The sequence below is a fragment of the Gossypium hirsutum genome, chromosome A10, assembly GCF_007990345.1.
Source record: "Gossypium hirsutum isolate 1008001.06 chromosome A10, Gossypium_hirsutum_v2.1, whole genome shotgun sequence".
NCBI classification, from domain to species: Eukaryota; Viridiplantae; Streptophyta; class Magnoliopsida; order Malvales; family Malvaceae; genus Gossypium; species Gossypium hirsutum.
Genome location: NC_053433.1, coordinates 99162221 through 99182350, shown reverse-complemented (window position 1 = coordinate 99182350; position 20130 = coordinate 99162221). Strand labels below are relative to the sequence as shown.

At 31.5% G+C, this 20130-nt stretch overlaps 2 protein-coding genes across 4 annotated transcripts; one reads left to right on the top strand and one right to left on the bottom strand.

The window, feature by feature from the left end:
- The first annotated feature begins 8101 nt into the window (after nucleotides 1-8101).
- Nucleotides 8102-11915, top strand: LOC107896631 (two-component response regulator ARR2). Of its 3 annotated transcripts, XM_041079117.1 has the most exons (7): nucleotides 8427-8568; nucleotides 8666-8715; nucleotides 8820-8972; nucleotides 9048-9428; nucleotides 9836-9912; nucleotides 10032-11225; nucleotides 11306-11915. In XM_041079117.1, the coding sequence occupies exons 3-7, from the start codon at nucleotides 8906-8908 to the stop codon at nucleotides 11375-11377; spliced, it is 1791 nt and encodes a 596-aa protein (XP_040935051.1). In that variant the 5' UTR covers nucleotides 8427-8568; nucleotides 8666-8715; nucleotides 8820-8905; the 3' UTR covers nucleotides 11378-11915. The 3 variants fall into 3 exon arrangements, with proteins under 3 accessions (XP_016677322.1, XP_016677321.1, XP_040935051.1); XM_016821833.2 differs by lacking the exon at nucleotides 8666-8715 and having other exon boundaries at nucleotides 8102-8568; nucleotides 9839-9912; XM_016821832.2 differs by lacking the exon at nucleotides 8666-8715 and having other exon boundaries at nucleotides 8102-8568.
- An 89-nt stretch (nucleotides 11916-12004) lies between these two features.
- On the bottom strand, nucleotides 12005-14982 carry LOC107896632 (COBRA-like protein 7). The gene is made up of 2 exons (XM_016821834.2): nucleotides 14177-14982; nucleotides 12005-13699 (listed from the first exon to the last, which is right to left on the bottom strand). The coding sequence occupies exons 1-2, from the start codon at nucleotides 14721-14723 to the stop codon at nucleotides 12276-12278; spliced, it is 1971 nt and encodes a 656-aa protein (XP_016677323.2). The 5' UTR covers nucleotides 14724-14982; the 3' UTR covers nucleotides 12005-12275.
- Nucleotides 14983-20130: the final 5148 nt, after the last annotated feature.

The window sequence follows — 20130 nt, the reverse complement described above, 5'->3', positions numbered from 1 at the left end:
CTTGTACCTGGGCTTCTTATTGTTCTATTCAATTTTGAGTTTGTATACCTATTTATTTTTCAAAACACGCCTTCTTATGGGTAACTCCACAAGATCATAAGTTTGGTTATCATGCAAAGATTGTATTTCTTCTTGTTTTTGGTTATCATGCAAAGATTGCATTTCTTCTTGTATGGCTTTTAACCATTCTTTTTTGTAATCATCATTTATTGCGTCATCAAAACTTTGATGCTCTCCCTCGTTGATGATTGTCACATACTAACTTGAAGGATTTTTATTCGATGGTCTCCTTTCACATACCGATCTCCTTACTTTTGGTTAAGGTGTAACTTCTGGTTCACTTGTCTCAATAGGCTGGTTTTTATTTATTTTTGTTGATGATTCCTTTATTAATGACTCGCCATTTTTATTATGGTTTTCAGTATCTCTGTATTCAGTAGTTTCATGTCTTACGATTGGTAGTGCATCATGAACAATACGAGTACTGACCTTAGACATAGGGCTCCCTGGTTACTTAGCGTCTTCAATGGTTAGTCCTCGAAAAACACAACATCTCGACTTTTAACAATATTTTTCTTTACAGAATTTCATAGTCAATAACCTAACTCATCTTGAGATGTGCCAAGATTGATGCACTACTTTGTCTTTATATCAAGTTCATCCTTAGAAATATGGATAAAAGCTCGACAACCAAACACCTTAAAGTGTTCATATGTCGCCTTCTTGCCTATCCATACTTGCTCTAGGATATCTTCATCCAAAGCACCAGAAAAAGAATGATTGATGAAAATTACAACAGACTTCATTGCTTTTCCCCCAAAAAATTTAGACAATTTAGCATTTGAAAGCATGCTTCGAACTCTTTCTTTAATGGTTCAATTCATTCTCTCAGTCACACCATTTAATTATGGTGTCTTGGGTGGAGTCTTTTCAAGCCTAATGCCATATGATTTGCAATATGCTTCAAAAAGGCTTTGATACTCTCCCCCATTATCAGCTCTCATACATTTCAACTTTTTTCCAATCTCACGTTCCACTTTAGCATGAAATTCCTTGCATGATTCAAGTACCTGGCCTTTTGTTTTCAACAAGAATACCTAAACTTTTCTTGAATGGTTATCAATAAAGGTGACAAAATATATTGTTGATTACTTCGAAAAAATAAAATTCAATGTTGGTAAACAATGATGTAAGCCTTAAGTGATTTACCTTTCACCTCTAGAAGAAACTCTTTTCGAGCAAGGATTTGTAATCCCTTTTCACTCATGTGCCTTAGCCTCTTATGCCATAGCTCCAAATATGAGTTATAATAGGAAACATTGGTTTCTCCCTTGCGTAACCTTCCTTGTGTTATGTACAAAAAACCTTGCTTGCTTCCTTTAGCAATAATCATGTTATTTCTAATGAGTCTCAATTTTCCTCCACTAAAATGATTCATATAACCAACATCATCTAACTTTACAATTGAAATAAGATTAAGACGCATATCTGGCACATGTCTAACATCCTTTCATATGATTTCACAATTAGTATTGGTCTTCATGATGACTTTGCCAATACCCACAATCTTGCTTATTACTTAATTTCTCATTTTCATCGTACCAAAATCACCACTTTGGTATGTTGAGAAAAAATATCTATGTGGGGTTACGTGAAATAAAGCTTTCGAGTCAACAATCCATAAGCAATCATCATGAGTAATGTTAAGATAGTTAACTTCCCCAAACAGAAAGATTCCATCTTCTTCTTTATTCGCAGCTATGATGAATGTACTATTCTCTTCCTTTTTTTTGGATCAATTTAGTCGAATTTGATTGTCCCGTTATTTTGGTCTTTTTTGAGATTTCGATACTCCAAATTCTTGTGATTGGGTTTGTTGCAATATTAACAAATAATTTTAGAACGAGATCTAGATCGCCCACGAGACTTGTCATAGCCTCGGGTTTTATTTCTTCCACGATTCTCATTCCTTCCATGATTCTCCACCATATTGACTTTTGATTGACTAGGTAAATCTTGTTCCTCCCTCCTAGCCTCTTCATTCATCAAACTATTTGAAACAGTGTTCGTTGTGAGCTTTTCTTCCAATGCTGAGTTGCTCAAAGTAACAATAAGAGTGTTCTAACTCTCTAGTAAAGAGCTTAGTAATAATAGGGCCTGTAATTCATCATCAATCTTCATATCTATCTTGATTAGTTGATTCACAATCCTATTTAAAGTGTTTAGATGCTCAATCATGCTTTGGCCATCTTTGTACTTAAGTTTTACCAAGCGTTTCACTAGATGGGCCTTATTTCGAGGTGTCTTCTTTTAGATGATAGACTCTAGTTTTGTCCATAATTATTAGGTATTGATGTATGTGGACACATGCTCGAACAAACTTCGATCAACCTACTTGCAAATCATGGCCACCGTCTTTCAATTTAAAACCTCCCATTCTTTTACATTCTTCTATTCGGGCATTGTCTCATTTGTAATTGGCTCATATAAATCTTTGCAATAAAGATGATCTTCTATCATTGGCTTCTAATAGGACAAATTATCTACCATGAGTTTGAACATGTCACCGTCATGAGTAAAACTTTTTTCTATTTTAATAACACAAGATAAATGATGGCTATTACAACCTAGCTCTTGATACCACTGTTGGGAAGAACCGAGTATGTTAGATAATACTTCTTTCCCTCTTTGTGTAATTGAAATGGGCACTAATAGGTGAAGATTAAAGAGAACAAGAACATACAAAAATTTTGTTGAATTGGAAAACCCAATTGGGAAAAACTACGAGATTTTAGTCCAGTGCAAACTTGCCTTCTATTATATGAGTAGGATTACATTCAATACCTCATCCAATCAGGAAGGTTTACAATTCTTATACAATGGTGGCTCTCTTTCTATTTTTCTCTTTTGGTGAACTCACTTGTGATTTAGTTTTGATGTTTCTCCCTGTCTACACAAAAACCTTCCTAAAGCCTCATATTTATAGTAAAGCAATGGGGTTCCCAAAAGACATCATTCATAGCTTTTAGACAAATCCACTATAAATGGATGAAGTTGAGGAATGTAAATTGAGTTAATAACATATATAAATATGGATGATTCATCCCAAACATGTGATATAGCTCCCTTGGAATAAGATTCATCTCCCTAATTCCTAATTAAGGAGGGATGCGCCCAACATATGCTAGCCACGAGATTTAAAGCTACTCATTACCCAGGGCGAAGGTTGAACCCTCAATCACTGGTTAAGGTAAGAGAGACTCTTATCATCTCACCTAACTCCCGTGGTTAAAGGCATTTAACTTTTATGTTATGTTTTTTTTTTGGTAATAAACTTTTATGTTATGTTGAATCAAATATATAATCCAACTTTTAAGACTAGTTTTATTCTATCTTTTCTTTTGTATTTATATGTCAAATTAAAAGGTATTAATTTTTAAAAATAAAAAACAAAGAACAAATTCAATATTAAATAATTTAAGAAACATGCTTAAGCAAATGAAAGTTTTTTAAAGAGAAAAGATTCATTAATATGTATTTGTGGAAAGCTAACGGTTAACTGTAGGTTTAGAAAGATGAAAAAAGAAAGGGTTTTGGTTTGTGGTGTTGGTGGTCGGAAACAACCAACAACTGAGCAACAATGGCAGTAAGGAAATAAAATAAAGTTTTAAGTTTTTCTTAAAAAAAATTTTGGCACAATAATAAAGTAATTATTTCAATCAAGTTTGTATTTTAGAGCCAATACAATAAAAAAAGATTATCTAAATATCACCTTCGATTCAAATAAGATTAAGCTCCTATCGAAAATGATTAAAGATAATTGTGGTTATACAATCATTCTTTAATACATTGATATATAAACCACAAGCATCCAATACATTAGGAATAAAGGAAAAAAAACGTATAAAATAAGTACAAATAACACTAGTGATATGTAACCGTTACGAATACAAAGCTATATTATTAGGGGTTAGCCATTAGACTGGATCTCTCAAACTAGTGCATTGGATTTTACACCAACAATCTTATTCTTCTTAGATAATTTGAGAAATCTCATAAAATGTCAATCCTCTAAATAAGACATAAATAAAAGGATAATTATTTGGTAAACTAATCGTGAAAATATTTAACTACATAAATAAGGTTGAGATTTTATTATGTGATTTAAAAATTATATTTAAAAATTTAAATAAATAAATAAGATATATAGCAAAATCTTAACCTCACTTATGAAATTAAAATTGTTCACCACTTATTTATTAAATAATTACCCTAAATAAAAGATTAATTACATTAGTAAGAAAAGAATATATAAAACAAATTTGAGGAGATTTTTCTTTTTCCATTTTCTTAGGACTTTTACAGAGAATTGATGCTATTTGCTGGGATGATAGCTTTCTAAAGAAATTAAAAAATAATAATAATAAAATAAAATCTTTGTTTAATAAAATAGGTGAATATTCTAAAAGCTTGGAGTAGAAATCATATGTACTTTTTATTTATAAAATTACAAGTATAAACTATAATTATAATTGTATTATAAACACTTAAATTAAATCTAATTAGCTAAAGATAATTTGAAAATTTTAGTATGAAATTGATTAAGATTGTTAAAATTATGAAACAAATAAAATAAAATTAGTATTGGTATTAAAAGTAAGGGAATATATTTGTTTTAAGCTATACACCAATTATTTTTCCATTCCCCACTTAACAATATAATTCATCAAACATTTATATTTAGTTGTTAAATTAAGTTTATTTGTAATGATATTTTAAAATTTTCAAATAAAATTAACTAATTAGGTAATAAATATTTTGAAAATTTTAGTATCAAATTGTTTCAAATCACCATTTTTATTTTTATTCAATGGCTTAATTTATGATTTAATCGCTACCGTATATTTATTTTTTTACTTTGGTACTTAAATTTTCTTTTCTCAATTTGAAATCTAAAGTATCAATTTTCTCTATTTTTGATCTATTTTGTAACAAATGCTAAAAAAACTACTAGACAACTTTGGCCAATGAAAAAGCACCACGTGGCATATGTTTGGCCAATAGAAATATGTCATGTGGCAATATTAAAAAACACTTTTGACTTTTACCGGCCATGTGGCGCTATTACAACAAGCCATATATCCTTTTTTTAGTATTATATATATTATATTGATTAAAAATGTAAAAAATCATATATAATATATAATTTTAAAAATATTTATAATAAAATTTTAAAATGTATAATTATAAATTTAAAAAAATCAAAATAATATGTAAAAGTTGAAAAAAATTATAAAAATTAAAAAAGTATTTAAATTTCAAGTAATTGCAACAATTACTTGAAATTTTAATTTTTTTTAGAATTTTAGAATTATAGATTTTAGAATTTTATAAAAAGAATTAAACCTTTTTTTAATTTCATTTTTTTATAATTTACAATTTTTGTAATAATATTATTAATTTCAACTAATTTTTTTAATTATCATATTTTTAATAATTTATATGTTTTTCTAGCTTATATATATTTCTAAATTTCTTATATATTTATTTTCATTTTAAATTTTTTAATGTGTATATACATTTAATAAAAAAATTGTTGTTTTATATAAAGGCACCACGTAACACTTCGTGATTGGCTATAAGAATTTTTTTAACGTTGGTCAAAAAATGGACAAAAAAATATAATGAAGGTATATTTTAGGCACCAAAGTGAGAATTTGAGTGTACTTTAAGTATCAAATCGAGACAAAAAAATTTAGATATCAAAATGGAAAAACAAGTATACTTTAATAGGCGAATTGTGAATTAACTTATATTAAACTAAAAAAAAAAGAGGATTGTTAAAATTACGAAACAAATAAAACAAAATTGTTATTAGTATAAAAAAAATAAGTGAATATATATATATATATATATTAAACCGTACGTCAATTATTTGTGGATTCCTTAACAATATAGTGTTGTTGGTTTTTTTTAGTTTTTCCAAATAAAATTTAAAGCAACTTGTGGATTCTATTCCTATATTTTATAAATTAATAATTAATTTTATTTATCAAATATTTATTTTTAATTGTTAAATTGAAGTTTACTTACAATGATATTTTAAAATTGTCAAATAAAATTTAACAATTAACCTTTGTGGACTTTTTTTTCTTTCTCACTAAATAATCATCACCACATCATTTCGTTACGTATTTTCATTTTTATTTTTTTTGTTTTCTATATTTATTTGTCTTGCTATTTTTTATTATGTTTCATAATAAAATATAAAATTCTTATTTAGATAATGATCGTTAGTGTCGAGATTTTTTATGTCGTACGAATTTTTTAAAGAATTTCGAATTGAATTATTTAGTGATAATTATGTATGTAACTCAACATTAATCATTTATATAATTTAGCAAGTTAATTAAAATATAAGGAATATAATTTAATGTATACCAAAGTATAAATAAAGGGCACTCAACTTTTATGTTATGTTGAATCAGATGAATAACCCAACTTTAAAGACTAGTTTTATTCTTTTGTATTCATGTCTAAGTTAAAAGGTACTAATAATAACAACAACAAATTCAACATAAAATTTACTATTTTAAGAAACATGCTTAAGCAACTCAAAGTTTGTTTTATTAAGGGAAAGATTCATTGGTATGTGTTTTTGTGGAAAATCAACCGTAGGTTTTGAAAGAATGGGTTTTGTGTCGGTGGTCGGTGAACAACCAGCAGCCGGCGGTGGCGGCAAGGGGAAAAAATTGAAACTTCAAGGCTTTTTTGACTTTTGGCATAATAATAGAGTAATTATTTGGACCTAATTTTAAATTCTAAAGTGAATATTGTTGAAAGGCTTTACTTGAATATCACTTTTAGTCTGATCGGAAATAAACTCAAAAGTAAAATAAATTAGGAGATTTATTGTTGGCTAAAAGGAAAAATGTCTACTCATAATAAATACGAATACAAAGCTATATTATTGGACGTTAGTGATTAGATCAAATCTCTGAAATTAGTATATTAAATTTGACACTAATACTTTTGTTCTTCTTAAATAATTTAAGAAATCTCATAAAATGTAAATCCTTTAAATCAAACGCAAATAAAAGGATTATTATTTGATAAATTAATCGTTGAAATTTTTAAGTACACAAATGACATTAAAATTTTGTCCAATATCTATAAATTATTTTAAAATTAAATAAATAAGATAAATGATAAAATCTTAATTTATATATGAAGTTAAAAGAATTTTTACCGCTTATGTCTAAATAAAATATGCTTAATATATAAAAAAGAATTTTGAAGAGATTTATTTTTATCCATAGGACATTTAGAGAGAATTGATACTGTTTGTTGGAATGATAGTTTTCTAAAGAAAAAAAAAAGGATAATTACCTTAGATAAAAAGTAGTGAAAAAAAAAGAATATATAAAAATTTTCAGCAGATTTATTTTTATGCATTGGACTTTTTAGAGAGAATTGATACTGTTTGTTGGAATGATAATTTTCTAAAGAAATAAAAACAAATTGATATTGGAAGTCGATGTCAGCTTTACTTTTAATTTGATTTAATTTTTTTAAAATAAAATTTCAAGTATAAATTATATATATTTTAGTTGAAATTAAGATGTTGGTTATCGAGATTAATTCCTTCCTATAATTATAATCATATAATAAATACTTAAATTAAATTGATTAATTACTTAATAAATAATTTGAAAATTTTAATGTAAAATTGTTTCAAACAACAATGTTTATTCTAATTAACTAAAAGAACATAATAGTTAAAATTATGAAATAAATAAATTTTTTTCTATATTTTTAGATATAATTTAAGGACACTTATCATCATATAATATAAAATATATTATACCTTAACATGCATATTTAAAAAAAAAAATTAAGAAGAAAAGAAAATGGAAAGATAAATAAGTTGGTTGGTGAGGATATTGGTTTTAGTTAATCTTATATAAAGTAAAAATTAAAGGAGTGAAGTGTAAAAAATAAATTTGTTTGAGTAGATTTGGATATGTGGAGTTAGTTAATTTCATGTGTGAGCTGGATCCATGCCTATATCACTGACCCACTTTATTAAACAAAACATAAAATAATCCACAAAACAGAGAAATTGAGCTTCTAGGTGAGACAATTAGAGATGTCTTCAACTTCAATCTCATAAATGCTTTATATAAAATTTCTCTTCTAATACTCCAAAACTCACTCTCTCCTTCATCCTAAACTTCAACCTCTTTCAATTTTTCAACCTGGGTATCAATCTTTTTTATGTTTAGTTAAAGTTTAAGATGTGAAAGGCAGCATCTTTATGCAAAAAAGATTGTCTCTCTCTCTCTCTCTCTCTATATATATATCTTCTTGGTTCTGGGTCAGTTTTGTAAGACATGAATGTAAGTAGTGTAAAAGGATCCATGTCAATTAGCAGTTCAACTTCCACTTGGAAAGCAGGAGATACAATTAGTGATCAGTTTCCTGCTGGTTTAAGAGTTCTTGTTGTTGATGACGATCCAACTTGTTTAATGATCTTGGAGAAGATGCTAATAGCCTGCCTTTATAAAGGTATTATCAAAACTCATGTTTCTTTCTTCTGATTCTTTGTTTTATTTTTGAGGTTTTCTTTCTTTGCTCATGTTGATTTTGTTTTGTGGGTCCAAAGTGGGAAAAACAAAAGGGAAAATGATCTCTGTTTTCTTAGATTTGTGAAGAGTAAGGGTTTACAACTTTGGGTTTGAGATTGTCTTATTTTCCATTACGAGTATGTCATTAGCTTTAAAGGCTTGATTTGTTTTTTGGATTTGTGCTTTGCTCAGTTACCAAATGCAATCGAGCGGAGACGGCATTGTCCAAACTCCGAGAGAACAAAAATGGGTACGATATTGTTCTTAGTGATGTGCACATGCCGGACATGGATGGATTCAAACTTCTTGAGCATATTGGTTTGGAAATGGACCTCCCTGTTATCAGTAAGCAATGTTTCCACATGGATTTAATTACCCTTATTATGTTTTTGGCCTAATCCCACTTTGTATTCCCTGCAGTGATGTCAGCAGATGATGGGAAAAAGGTTGTTATGAAGGGCGTTACCCACGGTGCTTGCGATTACTTAATCAAACCAGTTCGTATTGAAGCACTCAAGAACATATGGCAGCATGTGGTTCGAAAGAGGAAGAATGAGTGGAAGGAGTTTGAGCAGTCAGGAAGTGTAGAAGAAGGGGACCGGCAGCCTAAACAATCTGACGATGCTGATTACTCGTCCTCGGCTAATGAAGGGAACTGGAAAGGCTCAAAAAAGAGGAAAGATGAGGAAGAGGAAACCGATGAGAGGGATGATACTTCTACGCTGAAAAAGCCGAGGGTTGTGTGGTCTGTCGAGCTCCATCAACAATTTGTTGCAGCGGTTAATCAACTAGGCATTGATAGTACGAATCTTTTACCCATTTCTTTCATTTTGCTTGCTGGAAAAGTACATCTTTTTTTATTACACTAGCATATGACTTTTAGTAAAAATGTCTTTATTTTCTGAAAACATGCGCCATGTTCTTGTTGTTTTCACTGTTCTTGTTCGAGGTTTTTAGCAAACAACTGAAAGATCCAAGTAGAAACATGCTAGCATGGTCAGCATGCATTTGTCTAAGTAGATCTTCAATTATTGGTTTCTTTTTGTTGTTATGTGATTTGTTGTTTGTTTAAGCTCATGCTTTTGGATCGAATTCTGTTGATTTAAATTTCTTTTCTTACTGTTGGGGAATATGTTCGAAATAAACTTCAAATGCAACTGCTTGTCAGTTGATTTTTATGAATTTTTATGTTTGCTTTTCTTATATAGAAGCTGTTCCGAAAAAAATATTGGAGTTGATGAATGTTCCTGGCCTTACCAGAGAAAATGTCGCGAGTCACCTTCAGGTCTGTATATGGTAACTAAATACACAATCTTTTCACTTGCTTGCATTTGCATCTGATAAATAATTCTCAGAATTCTTGTTGGTCCTTTGCTGATAATCGTCATGTTATTATGTGATCAGAAATATCGTTTGTATCTTAGACGGCTGAGTGGGGTATCACAGCACCAGAGTAATCTGAGTACTATTATCAGCGCCCAAGACCCAACATTTGGGTCACTGTCTTCACTCAGCGGGCTTGACCTTCAAACCCTTGCTGCCACTGGTCAACTTCCTGCACAAAGTCTTGCCAGACTCCAAGCAGCAGGGCTTGGTCGTGCAACTGCTAAATCCGGCATACCTATCACCCTTGTTGATCAAAGAAACATCTTTAGCTTTGAAAACCCCAAGTTAAGATTCGGAGAAGGGCAGCAACAACATATGACCAATAAGCAGCAAGTAAATTTACTTCATGGAATTCCAACAACCATGGAGCCAAAGCAGCTTGTGAGCTTGCGACACGCTGCACAATCAATCGGAAACATGAATATGCAAGTGCCTCCCCATGGTGCACAAAGTAGCCAAAATAATCCTTTATTGATGCAGATGGGGCAGCAGCAGCAGCAGCAGCAGCAGCAGTCAAGAGGGCAGATACTCGTTGATTCCACTATTAATCACGCCCCTAGGCTCTCCTCATCAATGGGGCAGCCTATATTGTCCAATGGAATTGCCACCAATGTGTCTTCCAGAAATGGAATCCCTGAAAATATTAGAGCCCCTGGTTATTCTCAGACTCCTTCAATGTTGAATTTCCCCATGAATCATGCTTCCGAACTACCTGGTAACAGTTTCGCTCTTGGAAGTACACCTGGGGTATCTATTCTCACATCAAAAGGGGCTTTTCAGGAAGATGTTAACTCAGAAATTAAAGGATCCGGAGGGTTGATGCCCAGTTACGATGTATTTAACGACTTGGATCAACATAAACTCCAAAGTTGGGAGCTACAGAATGTCGGCATGGCATTTGATACCTCTCAGCATTCAAACTCTCTTCAAGGCAACCTCGATCTTACACAGTCTGCTTTAGGCCAACAAGGATTTTCTTCAGGCCAAATGAATGGACACAACAGGAGTGCAGCTGTTGCAAGCAAGGCAATGTTCTCAACAGGCGATGTTAAGGAGCTCGGAAGTGCACAAAATGTTAACCAACATCTCAACAACCTTCTTGTTGACAATACAATAAGGGTCAAGTCCGAGAGAGTTTGCGATACCAGCCCTGCCAATATATTCCCCGATCACTTCGGACAAGATGATCTCATGAGTGCTCTTCTCAAACAGGTTTGGTTCTCTTTATCTTTATACTACTCACTTTCATGAGTGTAATATTTAACTTACATTAAAGTTCCATTTTCTGGCAGCAAGAAAGTGTTGCATCATCTGAAAACGAGTTTGACTTCGACGGGTATTCTATGAATAATATTCCAGTGTAGGGTGTTATTCCATACTCCAGTTCACGTCGTGATTGCAGTTTCCGATGTACATATCCATTGTAACGGAAAAGTTATCACTTCAGCAATCAAGTTAGTAGGAACTCAAGTTTGTTTAAGAAACTGCGTTTTGCTTAGTTGGAAGAAGGTGTCTTCACATTGTGAATATCATGTTCTGCTGGGTTTCTTTGAAGCTTACCAGGGTCAGATAATTGGTGAAGTGTCTAAGATACACTTCTGCATGATATGCAAAGGTGCTCATCCAGAATTTTGATTGTATTCAAGTAGCGAAATCAGGCAGGAATCGACTAATTATCGCGTGCTTTCTCTAAAATTGTGAAAGTTGTGGAGCCACTGTTTGTAGGTATCAGCAGACTATGGGAAACTCTAACTCTAATAACAGATTTTAAGTTTGCTCCTTTTTTCTTCTTAATCAGAGGAATTAACCATGTTATGTACATACGCTATTTGATTGCTCTAGACAGAAAGTCTGGGTATTAATCTCTTCCTATTTAAGTTTCAGTATCATTCGATTGCTCTATATCCATGTTTATGGCTTTTATGGCAATTTTGAACTAATGAGAATTGAGTTTTAGGTTATGCAAAATTCATAATCCCACAAGCTTTGTATTTATAAGAAACTAAACGAAAAAAATATGGAAAATCAATGTTGGCTACATTCTTATATGATCATGGATCATTTACATGTGCTTGTAAGTTTGTAGAGAGCATATTACAATAAACCAGAGGGACAGCAGAGCAGCCTATCAAATTCCACGGCATCTTTTGTAACATCGAATGGCATGTAATGATCAAACCACTTGAAAGAATTAACGAATCGGTATCGGTTACAAAATCATGCGGGTCTCTCTCTCATCGCAGCAAGAATGGCTCATCCTAGCTATTGATGCAACATTATGAACACAAAAACTGCAAGGAAGATTGAGAGTATTGTAGTGAAGCCCTCTCTGTTACTGTTGTTTGTTGGAAATACTGAAGGTAGAGCGCATTCCTCGCCGTTGAAGAACACTTTAGAGGGAAATCCTTCACCTGCAGCTATGTTAATGCCGGGGGTATTTTTCTTGGTAAACGAGATCACAGTTTGTTGTTTTCCAGGCACCCTTGGATCTTTCTTTGGGTTGGCTCCATCAGTTTCTCCTACAATGTAGTTTAATCCAGGAAGACCTTGCATGATTATAGTATTGTTAACACCATTCAACTCCAAGGCACTTCCATTGAAGGAATACATCTTTTGAAACCCTCGGGTCGCTTTATCCATTTGTACCGCAGCAAACCAATCGGGGAAGGCAGTTTCATCCCAGTTGAATATCGTGATCCTAGCACTCCACCCTCGGGAGTAGTCAGTAAGAACATGCCAGTTCATGCTGACACCACAATTGTCACCACATGGCATTGGATTTGGCACTGTTCGGTGTTTAAGATCAGCCCAAGCTTGGGCCATAGCAGTTCGGTTCTCAAAAGGAAAGAGAAGTGCCTCGGGTGGAAGAAGAACTGCTGGAGCTGTTGTACTACAAGTGCGAGCCGTGTTGCTAGGACACCCACATGCACAAGTTCTGCAGGGGACAACTGAATCGTTGTAGTAGGAAGAAAAGGACACACAGCACTTGGGGCTTGCACCCTTGGGCTGTGTAATATTGCAAACCACCTGCCAGCTAGCAACTGCGGTCGTATTTGATGGCAAGCCACTTGGGTCCGGGAACTGGCTAGGGCTTACACGAATTGGTGGGCCACATTTGTAATCAGGGTTTAATGTGCCATTGATCTTCCAATTTTGTGGAGGAGAAAGCTCAGAGCGGTTGAGGTCTGGTGGCATCTTAAAGACCTGCATCTGGAATACTGAACTTGACTTGCTAGGGTCCATTGATGGCGGCAAGATTGAACCATTTCGGCAACAATTTGGGATCAGTCCAAGGGTTGTATCATTGGCCTTTGTAGGAGGCAGATCGATAATTGTTGGCCTCCTCTCACAATTCAACACATTGGCAAAGTCTAGATCTCTATAGTGTTGTCCTTGCGTGCCAAATATGCAGTCAGATGAATCAACGACATATGGATAAGCCCCTTTCATGGTATATATAAACTCATCCCTCATCCAATCAAAGCTCAACTTCCAATTATCAAGACGCCCAAGGGGGTTATGGTTCGAGACAGTAACCTGTGCCCAATAGTTCGAATCATAGGTTCTGGTCACATCATACATAATCGTAAGATCGCCACTTTGCTTAGGCAGGAATTCCTCATCTACCGTAACGTTCGCTTTGAATTTCGGGTCTTTCCTGCAACAAACTTGCATCTCGTTTTTACCTGGAAGAACCACCACCAGTAGAACATACACCATCAATATCCCAAATGCATATTCATTGAAATCCAATAACTAAACTAATGCACAAGACTATGATTAAACAACAACATTCAGCCTAATTAGGAGCGTATAAACATTGAAACATGGTCAAAGGTTGTTCTTTTTTTCTTTTCAATCTCTAGTCAGCCTTGGTTAACAAATTCACAATTAAACAGCAAGTAATAAAATCTTATACTAAGAAACAGAAATATCCCATAGGTTCAGCCCAACATATGACCCCAGACATTAGGCTTACAGATTCTACTCAGAATTGTTGAGATTCTTATAAAAATGATTCATTTTTCACCTAGAAAACGTCTTCTAATTAAACCTTTCTCAATTCCCACTTCTTCTTTTTTCACTCAATCACTATAACAAAATCAAGCATACAAAAGAAGATAAATAAACTAAAATTTACCAAAGTTTTATTTAATTATTACCTTGCATGGAAGCCTTGGGACAAATAAACCCATCATTAGCAAGCTGAATATTTTTAGGCAAGGGCACATCAGGAGCCGCCACTCCGAACTGAGTTCCAAGAAGCTGAACTTGAACTTGCATCTGAGTCAAATCCCCCGCCGTTTCAATCGCCGTTTTGAGATCACTCATCGGGAACCCAGCGAAAACGGTGCCGTTCCCCACATTGGCAGGCAAACTCGTCCCGTCAGCCAAAACCGCATTCGAAGCGGAAACCAAAAACTCATCGTTTTGAAACTCCACGGAAACCTTCCACGATTTAAGCTCCTCATCGCCGTTGTTGAGCACCGTCAAAACCGACTCGAACCTGTAGGGCTGGTGGGTAGGATCGGTGGGTTTCAACTTGGTCCCGGAACTGTAAGCATAAGACAAGAAGATCCCGTTGCAAGAATCGGCGGCCGGAGACGGAGCCTCGACAACGTCGGATTGGGAGAAGGAGAAGCTCAAAAGGGAGAAAAGAAGTGAAAACTTGAAGAAAAAGTGGGTATTGTAGTTCAAGGAGAAAGCCATTGATTAGTAATTTGCTGCCAAAGCTTTTGGTTTAGAGAAAAAAAGGAAAGACAAATGAAAGAATTAGTAGCCAAAGGAAACGCGTAAGACGAGGAATTGATGTGGTTGGATTGAAGCTTTTGGACAGCTTAGTAGAGGATGGAATTTGAAAGCATGATTTTTTTTGATTATGTCTGAGAATGGGGAAAAAGAATAGAAATATTTTAAAGCCGACGATGACGCTGTTTGGTTAGTTTTTTTTTTTTAGAGATAATTTCACCCACCGTCCCTAAATCATAACCCTCATTTTATATCGAGAATTAAACTTTTTCAAACATTAATGTTATATTAATAAAATCCTTTTATTATTAAAATTATTAATTTAACTGTTATAAAAATATATTATTTAAAACAAATATTTATAAAAATAGGTATTATATCAATCTTGATTTTGAGGCTTTTAAAGTATTTTTAGAAATTATCCTTCACTTTTTTTTTTGTTCGGTTTCATTTATTTTTAGTTTTAAATTTTAAAAGTTATACAACAACATTTTTTTAAATTTTATTTTTAATTATGTCACATAAAATTTTACGTGTTATTTAATGGTATAATTAACTTAATAGTTTCAATAATGGAAGGACATGATCAATAGTTTAAGGATGTAACCAAAATATGTTAAAGTTTATGGACCAATTTAAAATAAGAGTCATGATTTAAGGATTTTTATGTAATTAACTCTTTTTAATTACTTTCATTAAGAAGCATAATATGCGGGTTGAAACAAAATGGAAAATTGTAATTTGTAATTAAAAGTAATTATAATTTAATGAAATTTGGGTTAGCAATTAGAAATTATGAACTATGACTAAGATTTTAACTCAATTTTCAAACTTCAAATCGTTGTTAAAGACAAAGTAAATGTTCATAAAATATATTGATGCTTTCTGTGAAAGATTATTGATGCAAGTACCTATATGTTTTAGTATATCATTTTCGATTTATCCTTATTTTTAAAAATTATTTTATATATAATATTAATAAAAAATAACGAATAAAATTAAATAAATTTCAAATACAAAATACATTTCAATAAATTTTACATATTCGTTTCATCACTAAAAAAGTATTTTGTATATTAAACTACAAGATTGCAACATATTATGTATATAACAATCCGATATTTAACAAATCAAAAATAAGTAAAAAAAAAATATTTTTTATATTGTATCGATCAGCACAAATCAAAATTTACTCCAAAACGAAGTCTAAAGCATATTATTCTGATTTACCGTCAGAACAAAACATTCTGACTAATGGTGGTATTAATACAAAATTTACTATTTTTGTTTTGATTGATTCTATTATTGTGTTGTTTTGATTTTTTTTTACCAATTTTAAACATATATATATATGTGTGTGTGAATGAAGGTAAAATGAATTAAAAACATAAAATCTAAATAAATAATATTTTTTTAGATTATATAAATAAAATTATAAGTGAAGTGGAAAAAATTTATGCCCAGTATTTGGTCAACAATCCTTTTTTAAGTTTGGAAAAAGGATGATATATATGATTGAGTTGATATAGTAAATGAACTCGACATTAATTAATTAATTTTATTTTAATTTCCTACATATTACAATATTATTTTATTTGATAAGAGTAGAAAAGGACAAAAGGAAAACGAATGTGAAAAAGGAAAAGAAGAGAAAGAAAAGGGAAGTTGCCGTTGTACTAATGAAGGCGTTGAGGATTGGCTCTTTCTCTATTTTGAATTTGTATTCAAACTCATTGGGTGGCGTGTGCAAAAGGGATAGGTTCCAACCGTTGTTTTAACGGGCTCCACTTTTTTATTTTATTTTTGAAACTTTATAATATAATATTAATAAATTATACCATTTTTAACAAGTTGGAATCTAAATTTTCTTTCGATTACACATAATATTAAATTATATTTGATTACCCAAAGTGATACTTTGATTATTCCCTTTTTTTCCGAATTACCCCTATATTATTTTGTGATACACAAGATTCTTAAATTAAAAATTAAATTATTAACAATCAAATTAAATTAAATTAAAATGTTTTAATTTTTTTACACTTTCTCTCTTCCCACAATTTTTTTCTTATCTTTTAATGCACTTTAGATAACTTTTCTTTGCATTTCTTCATTAAATCTATTTTCAATATTTGGATTTCATATTTTATTTCGATTTTTTTATTATAGAGATTTACTTAGTATTAACTTTATGCAAAGTATATAGAAAAGAACAGAGAAAGTTACCATTAAGAAACCTAATACATAGGTTATGAATTGAGGTGATAAAGGAATCAAAATTGAGGTTTAAAAATAGAAAAAAAGGCTCGCCAAAATTTGGATTTTGTCACCAAAAGTAGGGTTTGAATGAGTATTTTGATGAATTTTTAAATTTTTTGTCATTGAAGTTATTGAGTAAAGAACAAAATAGATGAATATATTTTTACTTAAAAAAAAGAGCTTAAGAAAATAATATTTAACTTTTTTTGAATTTTTTTAGTTAAAATTACCACATGTCACAATGTGATTGGCTAACCATTTTTTAACGGAAACCACTTTGGGTAACCAAAATTAGTTTATGTACTACTTGTGACAAAAAAAAATTAAGTACCAACTAAAGAAAAAAATAGGTATAGTTTAAGTACCATTTTGTGATTTAAATAAAAACATAACTTTAATGAAATAACAATTTCATGTAATATTTAGGTGTAACTTTTAAAATATTTCATCAGATTTTGTATTTTGATCAATTTTGAGATTTAAACTTTGCATTTATAAAAATTAAAGGTTAAGTTCTCTTACAATTTAAGTCAAATCATTAGCAATGATAGCAATTTTTTTGTCAAAATTTACTCTTTTATATATTGATCAGGGTATCCTCATTTGATGTATCATCATATAATTGACAAAAAATAAATGTTATTATGATAAATTTTGACAAGAATTACAAACGATGTTAATAATTGAACTAAAACTTTTAAATTGGAAAAAGAATAAAAGGAAATTAATTTTAACAATTAAAATAGATAGACTAAATATCAAATTTTGTAAAAATTTAGAAACTAACATATTTTGACTTTTTTAAAGCAATGAAAAGGAACAAAGTGACCAATTCGTTTGAAGGGGAAATAAAAATTTGCTAGCTGTTACATTAGAATGCTGAATGTGTACATAAGTTTTGGTTGAGATCCCATTTGATATTTTCCATCCAATATGGTAGAACAACGTTTGCAAAATGCAATGGTCAAATTTCTTGCATGATCTCCGGCCGTTGTTGCGCCCACGTCTTCGTCTGTCTCTTTGCTGTGCCTTCGCCTATAGCTTTAGGTCAAATTCTACTATTCATCGCTCTACTATGAGATTGTTGGGATTTAATCCTTCTACCCTAATTTACTCTTCTTCTTCTTCTTCTTTTCTTTTTTTTTTTTTTAATTTTAAAATTTTCAGTTGTAAGTTAACAGCTGCCACTAGTTCTATATTCCGTTACCCAAATTAATCTTTATAGTTGGGATTTAACCATTCTACCCTAATTTAGGGGGATTTTTAGAATACAAGGATCAAAAGTCAATTATGCAGAAGATTAGAGTTTGCAACAGTTGCTCCATCGGTTGAACCAAGGGATAAACAAATTTTAGAGCAAGCTAAGTGTTCAAATATTATTGATTCTCATACTAATTTTTTTTCTTCAATTCATTCAAATTTGTCCGTTTCGAAAGTTGGTATGAAAATTAATGCAAAACAAGATGTTTATGATTTTTTTTATAACAAATATGCTAAAGAAGTAAAGATATGTTTTCATCATCATATTTAAAGTACTTGATAAATTTTATTATCATAGTTTTCTATTTTCTAACCTTTTTTTTATTTAATTAGTAACGATGGGATTCTGATTTGGATATGAACATTATGGGTCAATCTACAATCACATGTACGTATGATGGATTTGTAACAAGTAATTATTAGATTGCAATAAACAAATATAAATTTTTTTCTTTTTTTTTATTATGACACTCATTTTATTTTTCAAATATTTGCAGGCTCAGGCTAGATGCCTCAAGCTCAATTGTTACAACGAGAAAGTTCAAAAAGATAACACAAGGATAAATGAAATATTAAACGTTTAAGAATTGGAACATTTAATTGATGGGATGCAAGAACTGAATGTCTCACATTTTATTTTTTTTAAACATTAATGATTCATGCAACTTTAGCTTGTTTAGAACAATGTTACTTGCTAAGATAAATTGGTATGATTTTTTTTTTTTGAATTTGTGAACCTCTACAATGCGATAAAAAATTTCAATTTGAACTTAAACTCGTGTATAGTTAATCAAGTTACATAAAAAGTAAGCTCATCTTTTACGAAATAAACAAGTTTATTTAAATCTACATACTAATCTCATATATTATAGCATACGATATAGATATCTTGAATCAAGCTCTATGATTTATATCTCGAATCTAGTGTCATGGGCTGCAGATCAAAACCTATGATCATTGCGCACAGAACGCCCCATAGAGGTCAATTAATTAAATGGGGCTTATTTGACCTACATAAACTGGCCCGACTCGAGGAATCCATGGAGAAGCCCATCTACTTAAAACCTTGATGACCCAATGAAACACTCCAATCAAACTAGAGTTACCAAGGTAAATAGGGTAAATCCTAAAGGGATAAGATTGTATAAAGTTTAAATCCCTTATGACTCTCAATTGTAGATAGGCCCTAATCTTGATCGTCGATGTAACTCAATCGATACTGTTGATTTTGGGAAGCTTAACTAAAAATAGAGGCCTCCCCCTTCATTTGTAATCATCTCATTATATTCATTTATTCTTTAGTTAAGAATATATTGAGAGCATTTACTCAAACATTTTGTGTGTATTGCTTTCTTGTGGCTATTCAACTCTCTTGCTGCTATTTTAATTTTGAGTTGCTTCCGCTATATTTTTCTAATACCTTAGAGAATTTCTGAGAGAATTTTCCATTTCAAAGGTTAGGCTGATTTAGGCAAATTTGAAGCGAAGAGATCACCTAAGGTTGCGCGATTTGCCAAACTTGTTCTAATCTCATGACAGTTAGTATCAGAGCTAAGGTTTTGAAGGTGCCGATTAAGATGTCGAAAGGAGTAGAAGAGCAATTTGATCCAATAGAGAATCGTGGGAGGGCTAAGAAAGCAAGTCAATCGAGGGATATGCTATCAACTTTATATAGAAGGGGGGGTAAACTTGAGGGCTTTATGGGTGCTGTAAAGGAGACCCCTAAGGAAGTTTATGAGCGTATTATAAAGCGGGAATTGAGGCATGATCAGCTCATGGATCAAATGGAAAAGGCCCTCAGTGATAATATGGATGCGATGTAAGGGGTCCTGAATACTGTTGTAGATGA